This window comes from Microcebus murinus, chromosome 17, assembly GCF_040939455.1.
Source record: "Microcebus murinus isolate Inina chromosome 17, M.murinus_Inina_mat1.0, whole genome shotgun sequence".
Lineage (NCBI taxonomy): Eukaryota > Metazoa > Chordata > Mammalia > Primates > Cheirogaleidae > Microcebus > Microcebus murinus.
The window spans coordinates 11,657,464-11,674,966 of NC_134120.1; the positions used below are offsets into that span (position 1 = coordinate 11,657,464).

The 17,503-nt window shown below is 36.7% G+C and overlaps 1 protein-coding gene across 3 annotated transcripts in view; it reads right to left on the reverse strand.

The window, feature by feature from the left end:
• The window catches only part of SERPINB7 (serpin family B member 7), a 50,075-nt gene that overhangs the window by 14,258 nt on the left and 18,314 nt on the right, over positions 1 to 17,503 (reverse strand). The window contains exons 1-3 of one of the 3 annotated variants that reach the window (XM_012774453.3): positions 10,635 to 10,679; positions 5,888 to 6,143; positions 5,148 to 5,333 (exon numbers count right to left, since the gene is read on the reverse strand). In XM_012774453.3, the coding sequence (XP_012629907.2) occupies positions 5,148 to 5,333; positions 5,888 to 5,959 (258 nt within the window). In that variant the 5' untranslated portion in view covers positions 5,960 to 6,143; positions 10,635 to 10,679. Of the gene's footprint in view, positions 1 to 5,147; positions 5,334 to 5,887; positions 6,144 to 10,634; positions 10,680 to 17,503 lie in introns of those variants that run through there. The other 2 variants (XM_075993757.1, XM_012774455.3) reach the window with 2 other exon arrangements.

Genomic DNA, 17,503 nt, shown 5'->3' on the forward strand with positions numbered 1-17,503 from the left:
AGACATGCACATCTCACTCATTACGTATGTATATACCCACTCTCCTTCCCCCTCCCACCTGCCCAATATCCAATTACTGTAGTTCTTATGTGTCCACTTAGGTGCTGCTCAGTTAATACCAGTTTGCTGGTAAGTATATGTGGTTCTTGTTTTTCCATTCTTGGGATACTTCACTTAGTAGTATGGGTTCCAGCTCTAGCCAGGCAAATACAATGTGAGCTATATCACTGCTGTTTCTTAGAGCTGACGCTGAACGCGCCCGATCTCATCTGTTCTTCAGAGTTTTAAACCTTTTACTCACTACAGTCAAGCCTCACTTAATGATGAGGATATCTTCTCGAAAAGGAGTCATCAGGCAATTTCATCATTGAGTGAACATCATAGCGTGCACGTACACAGACCTACCTGCTATAGCCTGCTACACACCTAGGCTTTATGGGATAACTTGTTGCTCCTGGGCTACAAACCTGTACAGCATGTTAACTGTACTGAATACTGTAGACCACTGTAACACAGTGGTAAATATCTGTGTACCTAAATGTATATAAACATAGAAAAGGTACTATAAACATATTGTATAAAAGATAAAAATGATACGACTGCATAGGGAATTTAACATGAATGGCATTTTCAAGATTGGAAGTTGCTCTGTGAGTCAGTGAGTGAGTGGTAAGTGAATTTGAAGGTCTAGAACATTGTTATCTACGACTGAAGACTTTATAAACATTGTACACTTAGGCTACACTAAATTCATAAAAAATATTTTTCTTTCTTCAGTAATAAATTAATAGTAGCTCACTGTAACTTATTTACTTTATAAACTTTTTTTATTTTTAAAAAATTTTTGACTCTTTTGTAATACTAATACTTACCTTAAACACAAAGATGTTGTACAACTGTATAAAAAATATCTCTCTTCATAGACTTACTCTGTAAGTTTTTTTTATTAGTAGTAGTATTTTACTTTTTAAACTTTTTTGTTAACAACTGAGACTCAAACCACACATATTAGCCTAGGCCTATACAGGGTCAGGATCATCGATTTCACTGTCTTCCACCTCCACATCTTGTCCCACTGGAAGGTCTTCAGTGGCAATAACATGTATTCAGCTGTCATCTCCCATGATTGATAACAATGCCTTCTTCTGGAATACCTCCTCAAAGACCCATCTGAGGCTGTTTTATAGCTAACTTTTATTTTCTATACATAGAAAAGTATACTCTAAAATAACAATAAAAAGTATAGCATAGTAAATATATAAACTAGTAACATAGTCATTTATTATCATTATCAAGAATCATGTACTATACATAATTGTACTTGCTACACTTTTATACAACTAGCAGTGCATTAGGTTGGTTTACACCAGCATTACTGCAAATGCATGAGTAATTCACTGTGCTATGGTGTTATGATGGCTACAGCATCACTAAACAATAGGAATATTTCAGCTCCATTATAATCTTATGACACTACAGTTGTATATGTGGTCTGTCATTGACCAAAACTATGGTTATATGATGCATGTCTTTACCTTGTAAAAAGAACCTAGTAATTAATGTGAAGCTAGCCAGGAGAAAGAAATTATTCCTTCTCTTTTACCAAGATTTATTCTAAGGCAGACTGTAAGTTTCAAACTTCCTGCAGTTCTCGCTTCTAAAAAAGTCCTAAAGCCACCATTGGATAGGCTGTTATTTAGAAATATGCAGATGGACAGAAATATGAAATACCATGCTAAAGTGTCTGGACTGAAACATGCTAATATCTATTCTGAATTAACTCCTGCAGCACCCAAGCAATGTTATAAAAATTGTATGAATATCGAGAAGTTATTCTTTTTAACTTTTTGAATAAAATTTTAAGAATATGATAATATTTAACATCATTCTGTGATGATTAATAATATTCCATTTTTATATTAATTTGTTTGATATTGCTAATTGGCTTTTTAATAAGCTGTACTGGTACAATATTGAACTGACATATATCTGTTTTTATCTTTTAAAAAATCTAAGAAATTATAGATTCAACAATAAAACTACCATGACCAAACAGTTTGAGCAGTCCTAATCCAAAAATCCAAAATCTGAAATGCTACAAAATCAGAAAATTTTGGAGCACCAGAATGACTCCACAAGTGGAAAATCCCACACTGGACCTCATATGGCAATTCAAAATTTCTTTCGTGCACAAAATTATTAAAAGCATAGAATCACCTTCATGCTATGTGTATATGAAACATAAATAAATTTCATGTTTAGGCTTGGGTCCCATCTCCAAGATATTTCATTATGTGCAAGCAAATATTCCAAAATATGAAAAAATCCAAAATTTGAGATAACAAATTCAAAAACATTCCTCCTAATCCCAAGCATTTCAGATAAAGCATTTCAGATAAGGCATCTTCAATCTGTAGTAAATATTTGTATATGATAAATATTAAATAAAATTTCAAAGGGCTTATTTATTATAATTCTTCCTCTTCTTACTTTTCCTATCAAATTCCTTAATGTTCCCATCAAAATACTAAAAGTCTTCTATTTTCATCTTCCCTCATGTCCATACAAAAGGAAAATCAAATAACTGGCTAACAAATTTAGATGATGGCAATGAGAGAAAAATAATGGCTCTATATAATGTAAGTAATTTCAGGATATTTGGATTAAGTGTTAAAAAAAAAAGAGGCTGAATCATCTGCATCCCCTTTGGTTTCTACCTATGTATTGATGCCAAATTATAAAACTATTGTTTCTTCTTACAGAATGGTATAGTAAGTAGTACAATGATTATTTTAAAATTTTTTTGGTAAACCCAATTGCATTTTTAAAAATCCAAAATATACAACTTCAAAATAATATTGTAATCCAAACACATGATTTAGGATAAAAATAAATAGCATAATATGTTTTAATTGAAATGTTATGCAAGAGAGAAGAAAGGAAAAGGTAAATCCAAAAAGAAAAAAAAAGGAAAATAAGTTTTTAAAACTTTTATAATAGAATGCACCTGCACACATGACCTCATAAATAAGTACTTTCTCAAGTCTTTCACTCAAATCATGAGCAGCCTTCATGGCCCTTCAACTGCATTGAACCTCAAGCATACAGATTCATGACTTCAATGCAGTAAATGAGTCACGGCTTCATAAAGAATAGCTGAGTGCCTCTTGGAGCCAAGATAACTCAAGACAAACCTAGAACATCTTATCAGAAAGCAAAAATATTTTAGAGTTCTTATGACAGATTATTTAAAAAGGACAGGTTAAAGGGATTTCTACTGGCCCACCTGAGACAATTTGAGCATCAAAAAGAAAAAAGACCATGGGTCCATGGTAATGCTTAAAAGAGATATGCAGATGGAAGCCATAAATTGTGGTGGCTTCAGGGAAGTTCTCAACTGGAGATTGATTTTGCAACCCTGGGGTTTTCTTTGGAAAACCTGGAGATGTTTTTGGTTGTTATGACTAAGGAGAGGTACACAGCTGGTATCTAGTGGGGAGAGGCCAGGGATGCTGCTAAACTTCTGAGGATATACAACACAGCCCATCACAACAAAGAATTACCCAGCCCCAAATGGCAGGAGAACCAAGGTTGAGAAACCCTCCTTCAAAAAAGATCACCCTGAGTTTGAATAACAGGTCTGCCATCTACCAACACATAGTATGGCAAACCCTCCATAAAAATCAGGATAATGATGCTAGGTGTTGTTGTGAGTGTTAAATAAGATGTTTTTAGGGCTTATCCCAGCACCTGACGTTGACAGAGTCCTCAGCAGTTGGTGGTTACTATCATCTCATTAAAGTGAAATATTCTACATACTGGGTCGTGAACCTCTCTATCTTTTGATAAAATGTCAGTCTTAGAGTTTGTATTGTTCCCTAAAGCAGCAAACATCCACCGAGCTAGCCAGAGAAAGAAAAGAATTATTCTAGTTTAAATTATCTATACTAATAATCTTTAATGAGTACAGAGGTGTGACAGGTTACAACAGGGATGGGGACTAGCTTTCTCTAGTGCATACTTCTGAACTCAAATAATCAGAGGAAAGGGGAGTGGATGGCACAGAAAGCAATGACATCAAGACCTCTGAGTAAAGCCTGGACCTCTTCTCTCATCTGCTATTGAGCTACTGAATTTCAATAGCAATTTCCTGAGAGAAGGGAGGGAACCTTTGAGCATTTCACTTCCCACCTCAGCCTGGCTCAGAGCTGTGTGCAAGGGCACATTAATATGCACTTTCTGAAGGTGGTGGTGAAGGTGGTGATAGTGACAATGTGACAGCCATTCAGGTAGGCTGCTATTATCAGGAATGTAGTATTAAGTCATCTGTGCCCAGGTAACCAGTGTTTAAACTAGGACATCATTGGAATCTTCTTCTAGCTCTCCTGTCTCACCCGTAGCTGCTCAGGTAGTGGTTCTCAAACTGCAGTGTGCACTTGTGGAGCTTGTTAAAACCCAGATTGCTTATTATATAACTTTTAGTTCTTTACTGAGAAGTTTTATTATGGCCTGAGAAAAGGAGACTATGTTTCCTTTCCTAGTAGAATCCTATATATTCAAGTATTAAGTACTTTAAAAATATATAACCTTCTTATTTTCAGTTATTGATTTAGGATTTTGGAGGTGATATCTTCAAAATTCTATTATTGCTTCTTACAGTTTAAAGCTAATTTGATTGAATGTCTTTGATCTTCTTTCTGTGACTATTATTTTTTCTTTTATTAAAATTATAATGAATTTTGGTAGTATCTGAATAAAAATACTTTGGGCCTTTTTAAAAAAAAAAACCAAACCCAGATTGCTGGGCCCCACACCCATAGTTTCTGATTCAGTAGGTCTGGGGTGGGGCCCAAACATTTGCATTTCTAACAAGTTTTCCAGGTGATGGTGATGTTCCTGGTCTGGGAAACACACCTTGAGAACCACTGTATTATGGGAAAGAATGAAAGTTGTGGTTCTTGAATTATTTCTGCTGCCTCCGAGCTCAAAAACAAGTGCCTCAAGCTGTGTGCTCTCTCCACACCTGAAGAGGTGCTCGTGGAAGTGTGGGAAGATGTGACACCTTGTGCCCTCGTGATGCCTCCATGAAATACTCTCTTGGGCAAAACAATTTACCCTGGTAGTTAATTGTGAACTCCAGGACTGACCTTATCAATCTGATTAGCGCAGTCACCTCGAGCACCCAAACGAACCATCGCCAGGGCAGTGAAGATGCTCAGAGAGGAAAAGAACATATTTCCATTGCCTTGATTGTTATCCATCTCTCTGAACAGGTTGAAGCAAAATTCTGCATTTGCTGCAGCAAGGGAAGCCATTGTGAAATGGGATGCAGCCTAGAGAACAATGAGGAAATGACATCAGTTCAGATTACATTTTCTATAAATATTTTGGTTTTTATATTCATTTTTTTTTAATTTAAAGCTTCATTTCTTCATCCTTGGAAGTAATCACCAAATAACTTAGAACAAAAAGGAAAAAGGTCTTTTGGCTCAATATCCTTGTTACTAACACTCTAAAACTGTCTCTTCTGATAAAAGTATTATGGTATACTCATTTTTCTTATATTGATATTCTTTAGTGCAACATTTCCACCTATGCTCTCAAATTCACATCCAAGTCATATTCCTACTTCTTTTTGACGTGGCATTCCTAACCCCAGAGGCCTCTGTATGGCCTTTGTTTTCAGTTTCCAAGCAGAAACATTCATGGGGCTTATTATTTCTCAAATCATCCCAGATTTCTTAACTGAAATAGACCAAGAGTGCTATTTAAAATAAATATTACAACATTAGACATTCTATTCAAGGCATGATAGCCTTTATTTTCTAAACCATCTGTAATTCAATGAAATGTTAAAATTTGGAAGCTTAATATGTCATTTCTTTACCTTTCTTTCTTTTATGGCTTCTGTATACATTCTTAGAACAATCATACATGCTGATTTTTTTTTCAGGATCATCCTAATTTCAAATATTATGCATCTTTGGTCCTCATATGTGTATTTATTCTTTTAAGACCATTTTTTTTAAGCCAGGCACTGCGGCCCATGCCCGTAATCCTAGCACTTTGGGAGTCTGAGGTGGGAGAATCACTTGAGGTCAGGAGTCCAAGATCAGCCTGAGCAACACAGTAAGATTCCATCTCTACAAAAAATAGAAAAAAATTAGCTGAGCGTGCTGGTGCACACTTGTAGTCCCAGCTATTCAGGAGGCTGAGGCAGGAGGATCACTGAGCCCAGGAGTTTGAGGTTGCAGTGAGCTATGATGACACCACTGTACTCTAGCCCAGGTAACAAAGAGACACCCTGTCTCAGAAAGAAAGAGAGAAAGAGAAAAGAAAGAAAGAAAGAAAGAAAGAAAGAAAGAAAGAAAGAAAGAAAGAAAGAAAGAAAGAAAGAAAGAAAGAAAGAAAGAAAGAAAGAAAGAAAGAAGAAAGAAAGAAAGAAAGACCTCTGTCTTATTCTTATTCTTTTGGATTACAAAACGAGATTATTATAATATGTATCATGAACTTGCACGAGACTTTCCACCAATAGGTCTATTGCTTGCTAGAGAATCTAGGGTGCAGTAGCTAATTTAAAATCAAGGATTCTTTTGTTTCTGAAATAGAGAGGGCTGCTGCCACCATGGAGTTCTTCAACAATCTACTTTGTATTTCTTTGCAGGCTTTCTCCACAATTCAAAGTGATCTCAACACCATATTTGAGGTTGTCTCAGATTAAATGAATTTACTTGGATTCTCCAAATTATTTCCCTTGAATATTCCAAGATATTAAATCTGATGGTGCAGTGGTACCAAGTCATGAAGCTTTAGGAGACCCAGTCCTAGTCCAAACCCTCTCGCAAAAAAATAGTTGTATGACCGAGGTAGAACTTTTAATTTCTCTTAGTTTCTAAGTTTTCATCTTATTCAGAGAGACGATCTATTTGCAAGACCTAGCATAGTGATTCTCAACAGAAAATCAGGCATCCTTCTGCCTTTCACTCCATAAAAGGAGCACATCATTGTATCAGGGCACGGGGAAGGGCATGGTGTGGTAAGGAAGAGAGTCACAAGGAGGGAGATTCACATAATCTGAAAAAATAATGTGCTAAAATTGCCACTGCATTGACTTTGTTGCAGTGACAAATATTTAATACCTTTTAAAGTTACAAATGAGATTAAAGTACGTTTTTCCATTTGTATTTTGGGAGCTTGAGTTTAAAAAAGTTAAGGAACAACAGTTGTAGTATAATGCCTGACTTATAGCACATGTTCAGTGAACTGAAGTTGCTTTGTTTACTAGTCTCTGTAAAATGTTAATAACCTGGTCTGTCCTAAAAGACAACAAATTCAGCATTTCCAGAAAGAGTGTTCTTGAGGAATCCATAGTCTGCATTTTGGAATTCTAAGCCCAGAGAACATGACTGAGGCATGAGGCCATGAACGATGTTGGTTTTAGTGTCAAATTCAGCTATTTGTAATTCATAGTCTGAGTACTCAGTTACACCCCAGGAACATAGAGGAAATCCTTCACGCCACACATCCTTCACTGCAAAAAACGAAATCTATGTTCTTTTAAAAGTTATCCAGAGAAAAAATTATTTTATGTCTAATCCAAGTAACCCAGGATGAAAAGCAGCAACAGTCGTTGTTGGAGCTACAGGAGAAACCCCTCATAGCAAAGGAGAGAAAGAACAACAAAAGTTGGGGCAGGGGCGGAGCGTGGGGTGGGTACAAGGCAGCTTTACACAGTGAGTGATATTAGCAGTGCCAAAGGCCTCCACATTTTCAGGGACTTAAATTATATTTTAGACCTGAAAAATTAGGCCAAAATTGACAAGTGTACAATTAAATGTAGGAAAATAAAACACACTTTGATTGTTTTGGGGGGGGGGGAAGACAAGGTTTCACCCGGGCTGAAGTGTGGTGGTGGCATCATCACAGCTCACTGCAACCTCAAACTCCTGGGCTCAAATGATCGTCCTGCCTTAGCCTCCTGGGTAGCTGAGACTACAGGCATGAGCCTCCATGCCTGACCTGATTTTTATATTAAATTTAGTAGTCACAAGAATTTCATTAATTTTAGGGGGAAATATGTGCTAGATTCTCTCCCTTCTAAAGAATTCCCAAGACTTCTTATTGATGGCTGAACATTAGACAATAGTAAATGAAATGAATCACTTTTAAGAAAGTAACTTCAAAAGCAAAATCATAATTGTTTCAAAATATTTCCAGTGAAAACTATATTTAATAGAGAACCATGGGTATATTTTAATGTATTGATAAAATGTGGGCTAGAGCCTTTAAAAGGAGACCTGAAAGATTTTTAAATGATCCTGTTTGGGGACTTGCCTGCACTATCTGGTCGCTGTCTGGAAGCTCCCTGGTATTAATAGTATCATATACATCCCAAAGTGCAAAAACACACTTTACGGTACATTTTTCTTTCATCAAGCCCCAATTATTCTTGTTGTTTTACAAATTATGTCATACTATTTTATCTCTCAGGGTAAAAAAAAAAAACACTTTCATATTTTTGAATATTATTATTTAATCACTTTCTAAGCAAAAATCATAAATTTTTATTTTCTAAACTTTGTCATCCTGGTTCCATGATAAAGTATCCACAAAACTAAGATCAGATTGAAGAGAAGAGCAGCCAAACAAGAATTTGTTCATTCAGGAGAGAGGGTACATAATTTTTTTGGCTTAGGTACATCTTATTTCAGAGAAACCAAACTACATAAAAAATCATCACGGAGAAACATGAGCCAACACATTCCTAGACAATTATAAGTTCTCAAGCCATAACTTTAAAAATGATGGATGATACTAAATCGTATAGACTTACACACTCTTGTACAGACATGTTCACATATGTTAAAAGTAAATACAAAAAAGTATGTTCTACTTCACAGAATTGATTTTTATTATCTTTTTCTTTGCAGGTACACTGCAGATTCCAGGAATGAAAGCAAGATTTGTTCCTCCGTGTCGTAAATAAAGTCTGAATCTCTTAGGCGAGTAGACAATATTTAAAGATGAATTGATTATTTTTCACCCCAAGTTTCCATCAGGTGGCAGATGACTAAAAATTATTATGGAACAAAAACTGATTTTCCTTTCTCCTGTAAATACTTTTACAGCAACTTAAAAATAAATAAATTAAACACCAAACAAAATTAACTAAATTCAAACAAGCCATAACATCTACCGTTTGACTCAGGCCACAAGTCAAATAAATAAGGAAACTGAAAAGGAAATAAATTTTATTAAAGCTATAGAAGAATATGTCTGTGTGAACCTACCTGGAATACCATTGTACGGATATAGCAATGGAGGAAAAGTCTTTTCAAATCATAAAGAACTTGGCTTTAGAGATTAAGGTTTCATTTCACTAAACATAAACCACATTCTCATGTTTCTTGCATAAATATTTTAGCTCAATATACAAGTATGATTTTTTTTATTTCAGCATATTATGGGGGTACAAATGTTAAGGTTACGTACATTGCCCTTGCCTCCCCTCCCCCTTTGAGTCAGAGCTCCAAGCGTGTACATCCCCTGGACGGTGCACATCACACTCACTATGTAATTAATTTATAATTTTCAAGTTAACACTCAAGAAAACACTCAAGGAGGCTTTAAAATCCCAACGTTCGGATTTGAGAATCTAAAAGTCCATGGCAGCCTAAAGCCTATTATATTTCTTATGGAGCATTTCAATCTAAGAACTTTTTTACTCCTTTGTTTCTATAGTCAATATACTATTTGTGTCAAACAATTAAAAAAATATATTCATTGAAACTTTTTAAAGTCTAATGATAAAATTAAGAAAAATAATTTTTAAAATAAAGTATAAGAAAAACCAGGCACAAAACACATTCAATGAAATATGAAATTATTGTGATAAAATTTTATGGGCCTAAACTTATACCTAACTGATAAATTATGTATCTTAAATGCTTGATAAAAATACTATCTCATCTTAGGATAATTTTGGCTATGCAAAGAAAACTAATTATATTGCATGGTACATTATTAGAAAAAAACTTTCATGCTTATTGGATTAAAATATACATATTGGAGGGAAATGAATAACTGCTTGAGCATGCTTAATTTTATTCTTATCAATAAATCAAATGTGATACTATAAATATTGTTACTACTCTACAGAGTTTCTTTTAAAAACATGGTTTCAAATTTTGGTAAGTCCCTAATCAGATGAGTACCCTTCTATGCAATTAAATCAGAGTTCAATTCTAAACTGAAAAATTAGTATATTCCAACCCATAATGACTTAAATAAGAACACTGGAGATATATACAGAAGCTAGATTTGCACATAATCCCTATTTATCTATTCAAAGGTGGAGCATAAGGCTTCCGATTGGAGTCCGATCCCCTGCACTGTGGTGCATGCATTCTCCCATGCCTCACTTAAAATCAGTCATAGACAAGCTATCAGGTAGAGAGGAAGAGAATAGGACCAGGTAACAATTTTAATATCGTTTGATAAGTTTCATGTCTCAGATACAGAGAAATAGCCAAGATTCATTCGTTTCTCTCTCTTTCTCTCCCCCTCAGATTCTCCCTCTCTCTTCATCTCTCTCTTTTGAAGTGACTTAAATTATGGACTTCAGAAATATTTACCTTACTGTCTTCATAGAGGAAGTTAGCAGCTGGCTGGGTGAGTCTGAAAGAGTTCCTTGCATTACTCTGAAATATAAAGCCTCTGACTCAGACACTCCCTACTTCCTTTTATGATGACCATGTTAGTTTTAAAAAGTGTCATTAAAATGAAATATGTTCGGGCTCTTAACAGAACAAATTAAAATAAATTTGCAGAGTATTAGCTACAATGCCAATTCAAAGCAGTCAAAACATACTTTTAGTGAATCAAATTTTTGCATGAAATTATATTTAATTTGATATTTAATGTCACATGATATTTTTATATAGTAGATGTAGACATTCCTACATTGTCGTATGACTGGTACTTTTTACATATGGAAATTCAATCACCGATTTTTGTTATTGTTGTTTGTTGATTCCTCCCTCTCCAGGGAGGAATACAGCCAAAACCCGCCTTCAAGAATTTATATTCTTGCATCTATAAATTTAACTATCATAGAAGAGTATCGGTGCAGCCCTAGAGACATTAAGAAAGCAAAGTGCTAGAGAACAGAGTGGGCATTTTCTCATTCATAAAATAAAAATTCAGATCAATTATATTCATTACTATGTTATATAGGTTACATATGTATATAAACATCAGCATGGTGTTTGGGTTGGACATTGGGGAATACTGTATCTGGGGGAGGTAGCCGAGCTAACCCTTTTAGGGGGAGTAGAGTTGTTCTTTATTTCATGTTTCTGACTTTACCTTACACGATATTCTTACAAGTGTTAGCCTACCCTGCATCTATTTTAAGTGTATGATTTAATGCCAAAATTGAATATACTGATCATTTGAAGCTCCCTAACGTGAATATGTTATCAGAAGGATAGTTGTGTCTGAATATATTGAACACATGGGAAGAGAAATTTATCTCTATCAGAAGAATCCATTAGTGATAGGAACATGGAAAACTAAACAAATAATTTTAAAAAGTGGGAAATGTGATAATGATCAACTCCAGAGAAAACAAAGATTATACAGTGAAATGTGGATCATAGCACATTTTATAGCTCAGCTGTGGATAAAATTCTCTTGGTTGTAATGATTTAGCCCCCTCAGACCTGGTTGGACATCCACTGGGACCCACTTCTTCCCTTCATCTAAAGTTCCCAGAGTTTCTCATAAGACTTTGCTTACCTAGGACACTGCTAAACCATGTCCCATACCAGGACATGGTCATTCAATACTCCCTCTCTTAAGGCACACCAGAAAGTATTCCTGACGCTAAAAATGTGCAATCATCTGCTCACTGATGCCCAAAATTACCATGGCAGGAGACATGGGCTTCCATGCCACTGACAGAAGTAATGTTTAGGAGCCAAATAAATCAGGCACCATTTCATGAATCTCTTCATGAAAAGACTAGGGCAAGAAAACCTGTGTTTTTCCTAGCACTCTGGGAGGCTGAGGCCGGAGAATGACTCAACGTCAGGAGTTCAAGACCAGCCTGAGCAAGAGCGAGACCCCGTCTCTACTAAAAATAGTAAGAAATTATCTGGACAAGTAAAAATATACAGAAAAAATTAGCCGGGCATGGTGGCGCATGCCTGTAGTCCCAGCTACTGGGGAGGCTGAGGCAGGAGGATCACTTGAGCCCAGGAATTTGAGGTTGCTGTGAGCTAGCCTGACATCACAGCACTCTAGCCCAGGCAACAGACCAAGTCTCTGTCCCCCCACCCACCACCCCCCGCCCCAAAAATAAGGAAAAGAAAGGAAAAGAAAACCTGTGTTTTTAAGGATGCTTTCAGGGGTGGACATACTAACCCAAGGAAATAATCGCCTTGGTTACCTCTGATCAGAGGGGAGGCTTTATTGGTAAAGAAACAGGGAGGAACACTTTAGAGGTTCTGGCAAAGTTCTGTTTGTTACATCATATGCATATATTGAGTACATCTTTAGGTTATATTCCATAATTTTAAAAAGTCAACCAAAATACATAAAGAAATCAAATGCCTCAGAGATAGGATCATAGCACACTGTATATAACTAATAATTGACCTATTTTTGACAGCAGATTCTGGCGGAGGCTGGGCTGAGACCCTGAGCTGAGGATAAACAGGTGGCAGTGAGGGTGCAAACTAAAACCAAGAGGACTGACGGACATAGCCTGTGGAAGAGACCAGAGGTCCCAGTGTTCCCTCACACAATTCCCAAATGGAAGCAGATTTGCTGGTGGTGTTACAGGCTGACCCCGCAGAAACTCAATCCCTACAAGGAAACCACCTGGAGAGATTTCAAGGCCCTATGCATGGTCATTGGCCATTGACATCTTGAGCTTCAGCAGTGAGCTTACCTCTCACCTACAACAGAAGACAGGAGCAATAATGCAAATCAATAATTGAACATGCAAATCAACAAGGTATTCACACTAGCATCTGATACACAGAAGCAGTGATGAGAATCTTATTTCTTTTCTCTCAGTGGTCAGTTCTCACTCACACACACACACACAAAAATTTAAACACTTTTCAGGACTATTCAGCCCTAAATGCTTTCCCCATGCACGTAAGAAGGTGACAAAAATAGATGAGATAAAAGCCTGATTTACCACTATCTGATGAACCAAAGTAAGCATTTTTAAACAAAAATTTGTTCTATAACCCTTAAAATTGGATTCTAAAGCCTGTCCATAGGTGCAGTCTGCACCCTGCCCAGGCACCTGCTTATTGATGTGTAGACCGAGCTTCTGGGATAGTTTGCCTGTGACTCAGAGCACAGCACTGCCCCTAAAGAAGCTTATAAGCATTTAGCTTTTGAACCAGGTTTCAAAATAGTATCTGACTAAGGCAGTTGTTATGTAGTTCATTCAGTTTGCATGTGAATCAGACATGAAGAGGTAATTTTCCCATCTCTGTTCCTTATAATGACAATAATTTTAAGGTAACCATAAAAACAAATTTCGGGATCAGCAGTATTTATCATACCCTCTGTGAGAGGTAGCATGAATAGACTAACTAGACAACAATTGACTGAAGCAAGATAGCAGTGACTTGGAGAATTTAGCATCCAATTTTATTGCAATTTGTCATTGATCTCTTATAGCCTAATGTCTTTCACCCTATCCTGTGGAAATCCACTTGGCATAATGACCTAAAATGGAATTTAGTGCAAAGTTTTTTATTGTTCTTTAATCTTGGATGTTCATCTAGAGCCCTGAATATTTTGGCTGGCTTCTCTTTGTACTGCTTTCCATCCCTCCCCACTCCCTGTTCTTTCCAAGTTGCTCAGGCTTGGAATTTTCCAGAGATACATCTGTTGGGTTAGTTATCTCACCTGGCTTCTCTAGATGCTTACCTGAACTAAGCAGCTTCAGATAGGAGCTGAAACTTGGGGTGTTCATTCATTCTTGTCACCCTGCCAGCCTCTCCTCCACCCTCCTGATCTGGTAATGGAAAGCTATGTCCACACCACCCAGATTCTCCCTGCTATAACACAGACTAGAGTTTGTTGACATAGGTTTGCTCCTTGAAAAGTGGCCAAGTGTAAGGACAGGTAGGCTGGGACCAATTGGCTGTTCACACCTTTGCCATCACAGCATGCTACATGGGGACAACAATGCCTTCCAGTCCAGGCTCCAGCACCAGGACGTCAAGCTGTGGGTTGCACCCATCTTCACCTGCCGTGCACAGAAGTGATGGCAAACCTGGTTGTTCTGGCTGAATGGTCCCTGCAATACAGCCAACATTTGCCCAAATGACTGGGTCCTCTCTTGTGAAAAATACTTGGGATTAGAATGTATCATCGTCTTACAGTTGCCTGGCTCTCAATTTTGTCTAGTGCTGCCTCTTTCCCAGGAGAAGGGGAACCTCCTCACTTAACGAAAATAAAATAGTTATCGCTCAACTCCATGATTTTTTATTAATAACATAACAGTAGAGAAAAATAAATTCACAGTCTCTGAAACTTGATCAATCAGTTGCAGTAAACTTTCTGATACAGAATGTTGTTGCTAATAAGGAAAATACAAGCTTACAAATGGATTCCCTGTTCTCTGTGCTCTAATAGCAGTGTTAATTGACTAGAGGGAGCTGAAATATTCTCAATCCCAGATCCTTTCTATTCCCTACGTAGAGGTAAAGTACTTTCAAGTGGTGAAATGGTCAGCAAGTAAAAGGCAAGGGACCCAAGTGGCACACGAACTGAATAATCATGCTGGCATTTACCAAGAGTCAAGACTAATTAAAGCTCTACTCACCATTGTTTTCTTCTCTACTTTAAGTCAGACATCCCTCCCACTGCTGTGTTTGCAACAGTTCATTTACAACTGGCCAATCCCAAAGTGGCACGTGTCTAGGAAGGAAACTTAGCGATGGCGATTGCCATGTCATGTCAGTTCTTCTCCCTTGCCCTGTAATGGTAATCCAAATTTCCTAGGCTTTACCAGTTCATGAATATGGATGAGTCACATGAATTATAACAGTGTACATTTTACTGTCTCTTGCCCTAGATTACCCAGGGCTGACACCCGCTAAGATGTTTAAGACTTCTCATGGAAACAAGTTTGCCCACCATCTACAGCACCACATGGGCCTTCGATGCTTCTCTTCTCCTGCTCATGAATGTTCTTAGTCTCCAGGGAGTACCCATGTCTCTGCCAAGAATGTCCTCCCTGGTGCCTTCACAGACGCCAAACCCTGGCATCAACAGCAGCACTTGGTCCCATGAACTATGAACGTAGATGTGCTGGGTTTGAATTTAGTGTTAATGAGGGTGCAGTTGAAATGGTGGACCGTAAAGTCCAGGTTAAACACACCTGGTAAAGAGGAAGCATGACCAGGAGTACAGAGATTGTTTCATGACCATGGACATCAGCACATGGGGTTCCCACCCCCAAACCCTTGTAACTATGGTGAGCACAGTGAGCCTTTATAGGTCAAATAGAAGAGAAAATAAGAGGGCTTAATGGACTATAAGATCGTAGACATCATTAAACTGGAAAGCAGATGTTATCAAGCATGGTTAATGGGAGTGTGGAGTATACAAGTTCAGTAAGCTGTGAAGTAAAGAACTCAGAATTTCAAAAGTGGACCATTTTCAGAAAAAGCAAGGTCTAAGGGTGTTCTAGTTGTTTCAACTTAAAGGAAATCCCCTGTACATCCTAAAATATAGAAGCCTATTTCCTGGAAGTTAATGTCATTTGTGTTCCATTTGTTGTTGGTGGTGTTTTGTTTGTTTTGTTGTTGTTGTTGTTGTTGTTGTTGTTGCTGGTTTTGGGGGGGAAGGGTTGGGGGATATTTTGTTTGTTCTAAATTCCAGGCGTTAAAATTTTTATGTCAACTATGTGTATCATACCTAGTTCTTCTAATCTATCTAAGACATTTATTTGAATAAAATAAATGTATAAAATAAAATGTTGTAGCAAGTTTCATGGCTTAATTGCACATTGTATCATGTTTAATGCATTCTTAGTGATTGCATTTTAGGTCTATTTTTACTTCTTGGTATATTCTTTGTTCTTTTACTATGGGCAGGACACAAAAGTATTCAATTAACCTATATCTCTTGTTTACATGTAAGTATTTACCTTATCTTCTCTTTTTGCTCTACTTCCTCTACCTTCTTCTATTTCTCTTTTACTGTTGAAATGAATAAAATTAGCTTTCACTTGGCAATAAATAATATGATATGGTATTCTCTTAGACATTTAAAGGAATGCAAACATGGGAAATTCTTATTATCTCTTCTCATCAGAATGCCAAATGCTGGAACCCTTCTTGGTTTCCACTTATTTGTGCTATGTCATTCCATCATGTCATTATTGTTGAACAGAATAATAAACGGTAAATTCTCAAAAAATAAAGTTACTACTGTTGTTTATTAGTGTACTTTTCTACTTGAACTCTTTTAGTTCTATGAGATTTATAAACAGACTAACACAAGAAAGTTTCCCAAACAAAATCTAGTTCTAATTTCTTACAAAGCAAATTAAAGTTTACTTTCAACTCCAGAATTTCAACTTCTTAAGCAAATGCAATAATTGGTCCCATTTGAATTTCTCAATTATTTTATCATCACATCTTGAATATTATTATTTTTCATGCAAAATAAATAATCTAAATATCTAAATTTATTAAGCTTTACTCCTGAATAGGTCTAGGGGCAAAGTTAAAAGTAAACAATGCATTTAATTCTCTGTAAGTTTCTATTTTCTTATCCTTTAAAGTTATCACTCTAGTTCTAAATGGAAGCTTAAAAACCTCAACCTATAGTCTTCAACTTGTAGTGTAATTTTTAAATCCCTACTTTCATTCTAATTAAATCTGTAAATTAAATAACCTTGGAAGTAAACATAAGTCTAATTAGTCCTTTATTAACAGATAAATATATATTGAGCCAAAGAAAACTTTAGATATCATATAAGTCTAAGTCTTACATTTTACAACATGAGAAAAGCAGGGCTCAGAAAGTTTGTGTTTTTTTCAAATAAGAAATAATTGAAGGCTGAGCGCAGTGGCTCACGCCTGTAATCCTAGCACTCTGGGAAGCCGAGGCAGGCGGATCGCTCGAGATCATGAGTTCGAAACCAGCCTGAGTGAGACCCCGTCTTTACTAAAAAAAAATAGAAAGAAATGAATTGGCCAACTAAAAATATATAGAAAAAATTAGCCGGGCATGGTGGCGCATGCCTGTAGTCCCAGCTATTTGGGAGGCTGAGGCAGTAGGATCCCTTGAGCCCAGGAGTTTGAGGTTGTTGTGAGCTAGGCTGACGCCACTCTAGCCCAGGCGACACAGTGAGACTCTGTCTCAAAAAAAAAAAAAAAAAAAAGGAAAGAAAGAATTGAAGTAGACCATAGGATGCCTATGATTTTTTTTTCTCATTGAACCATGTTGTCTACTTGAT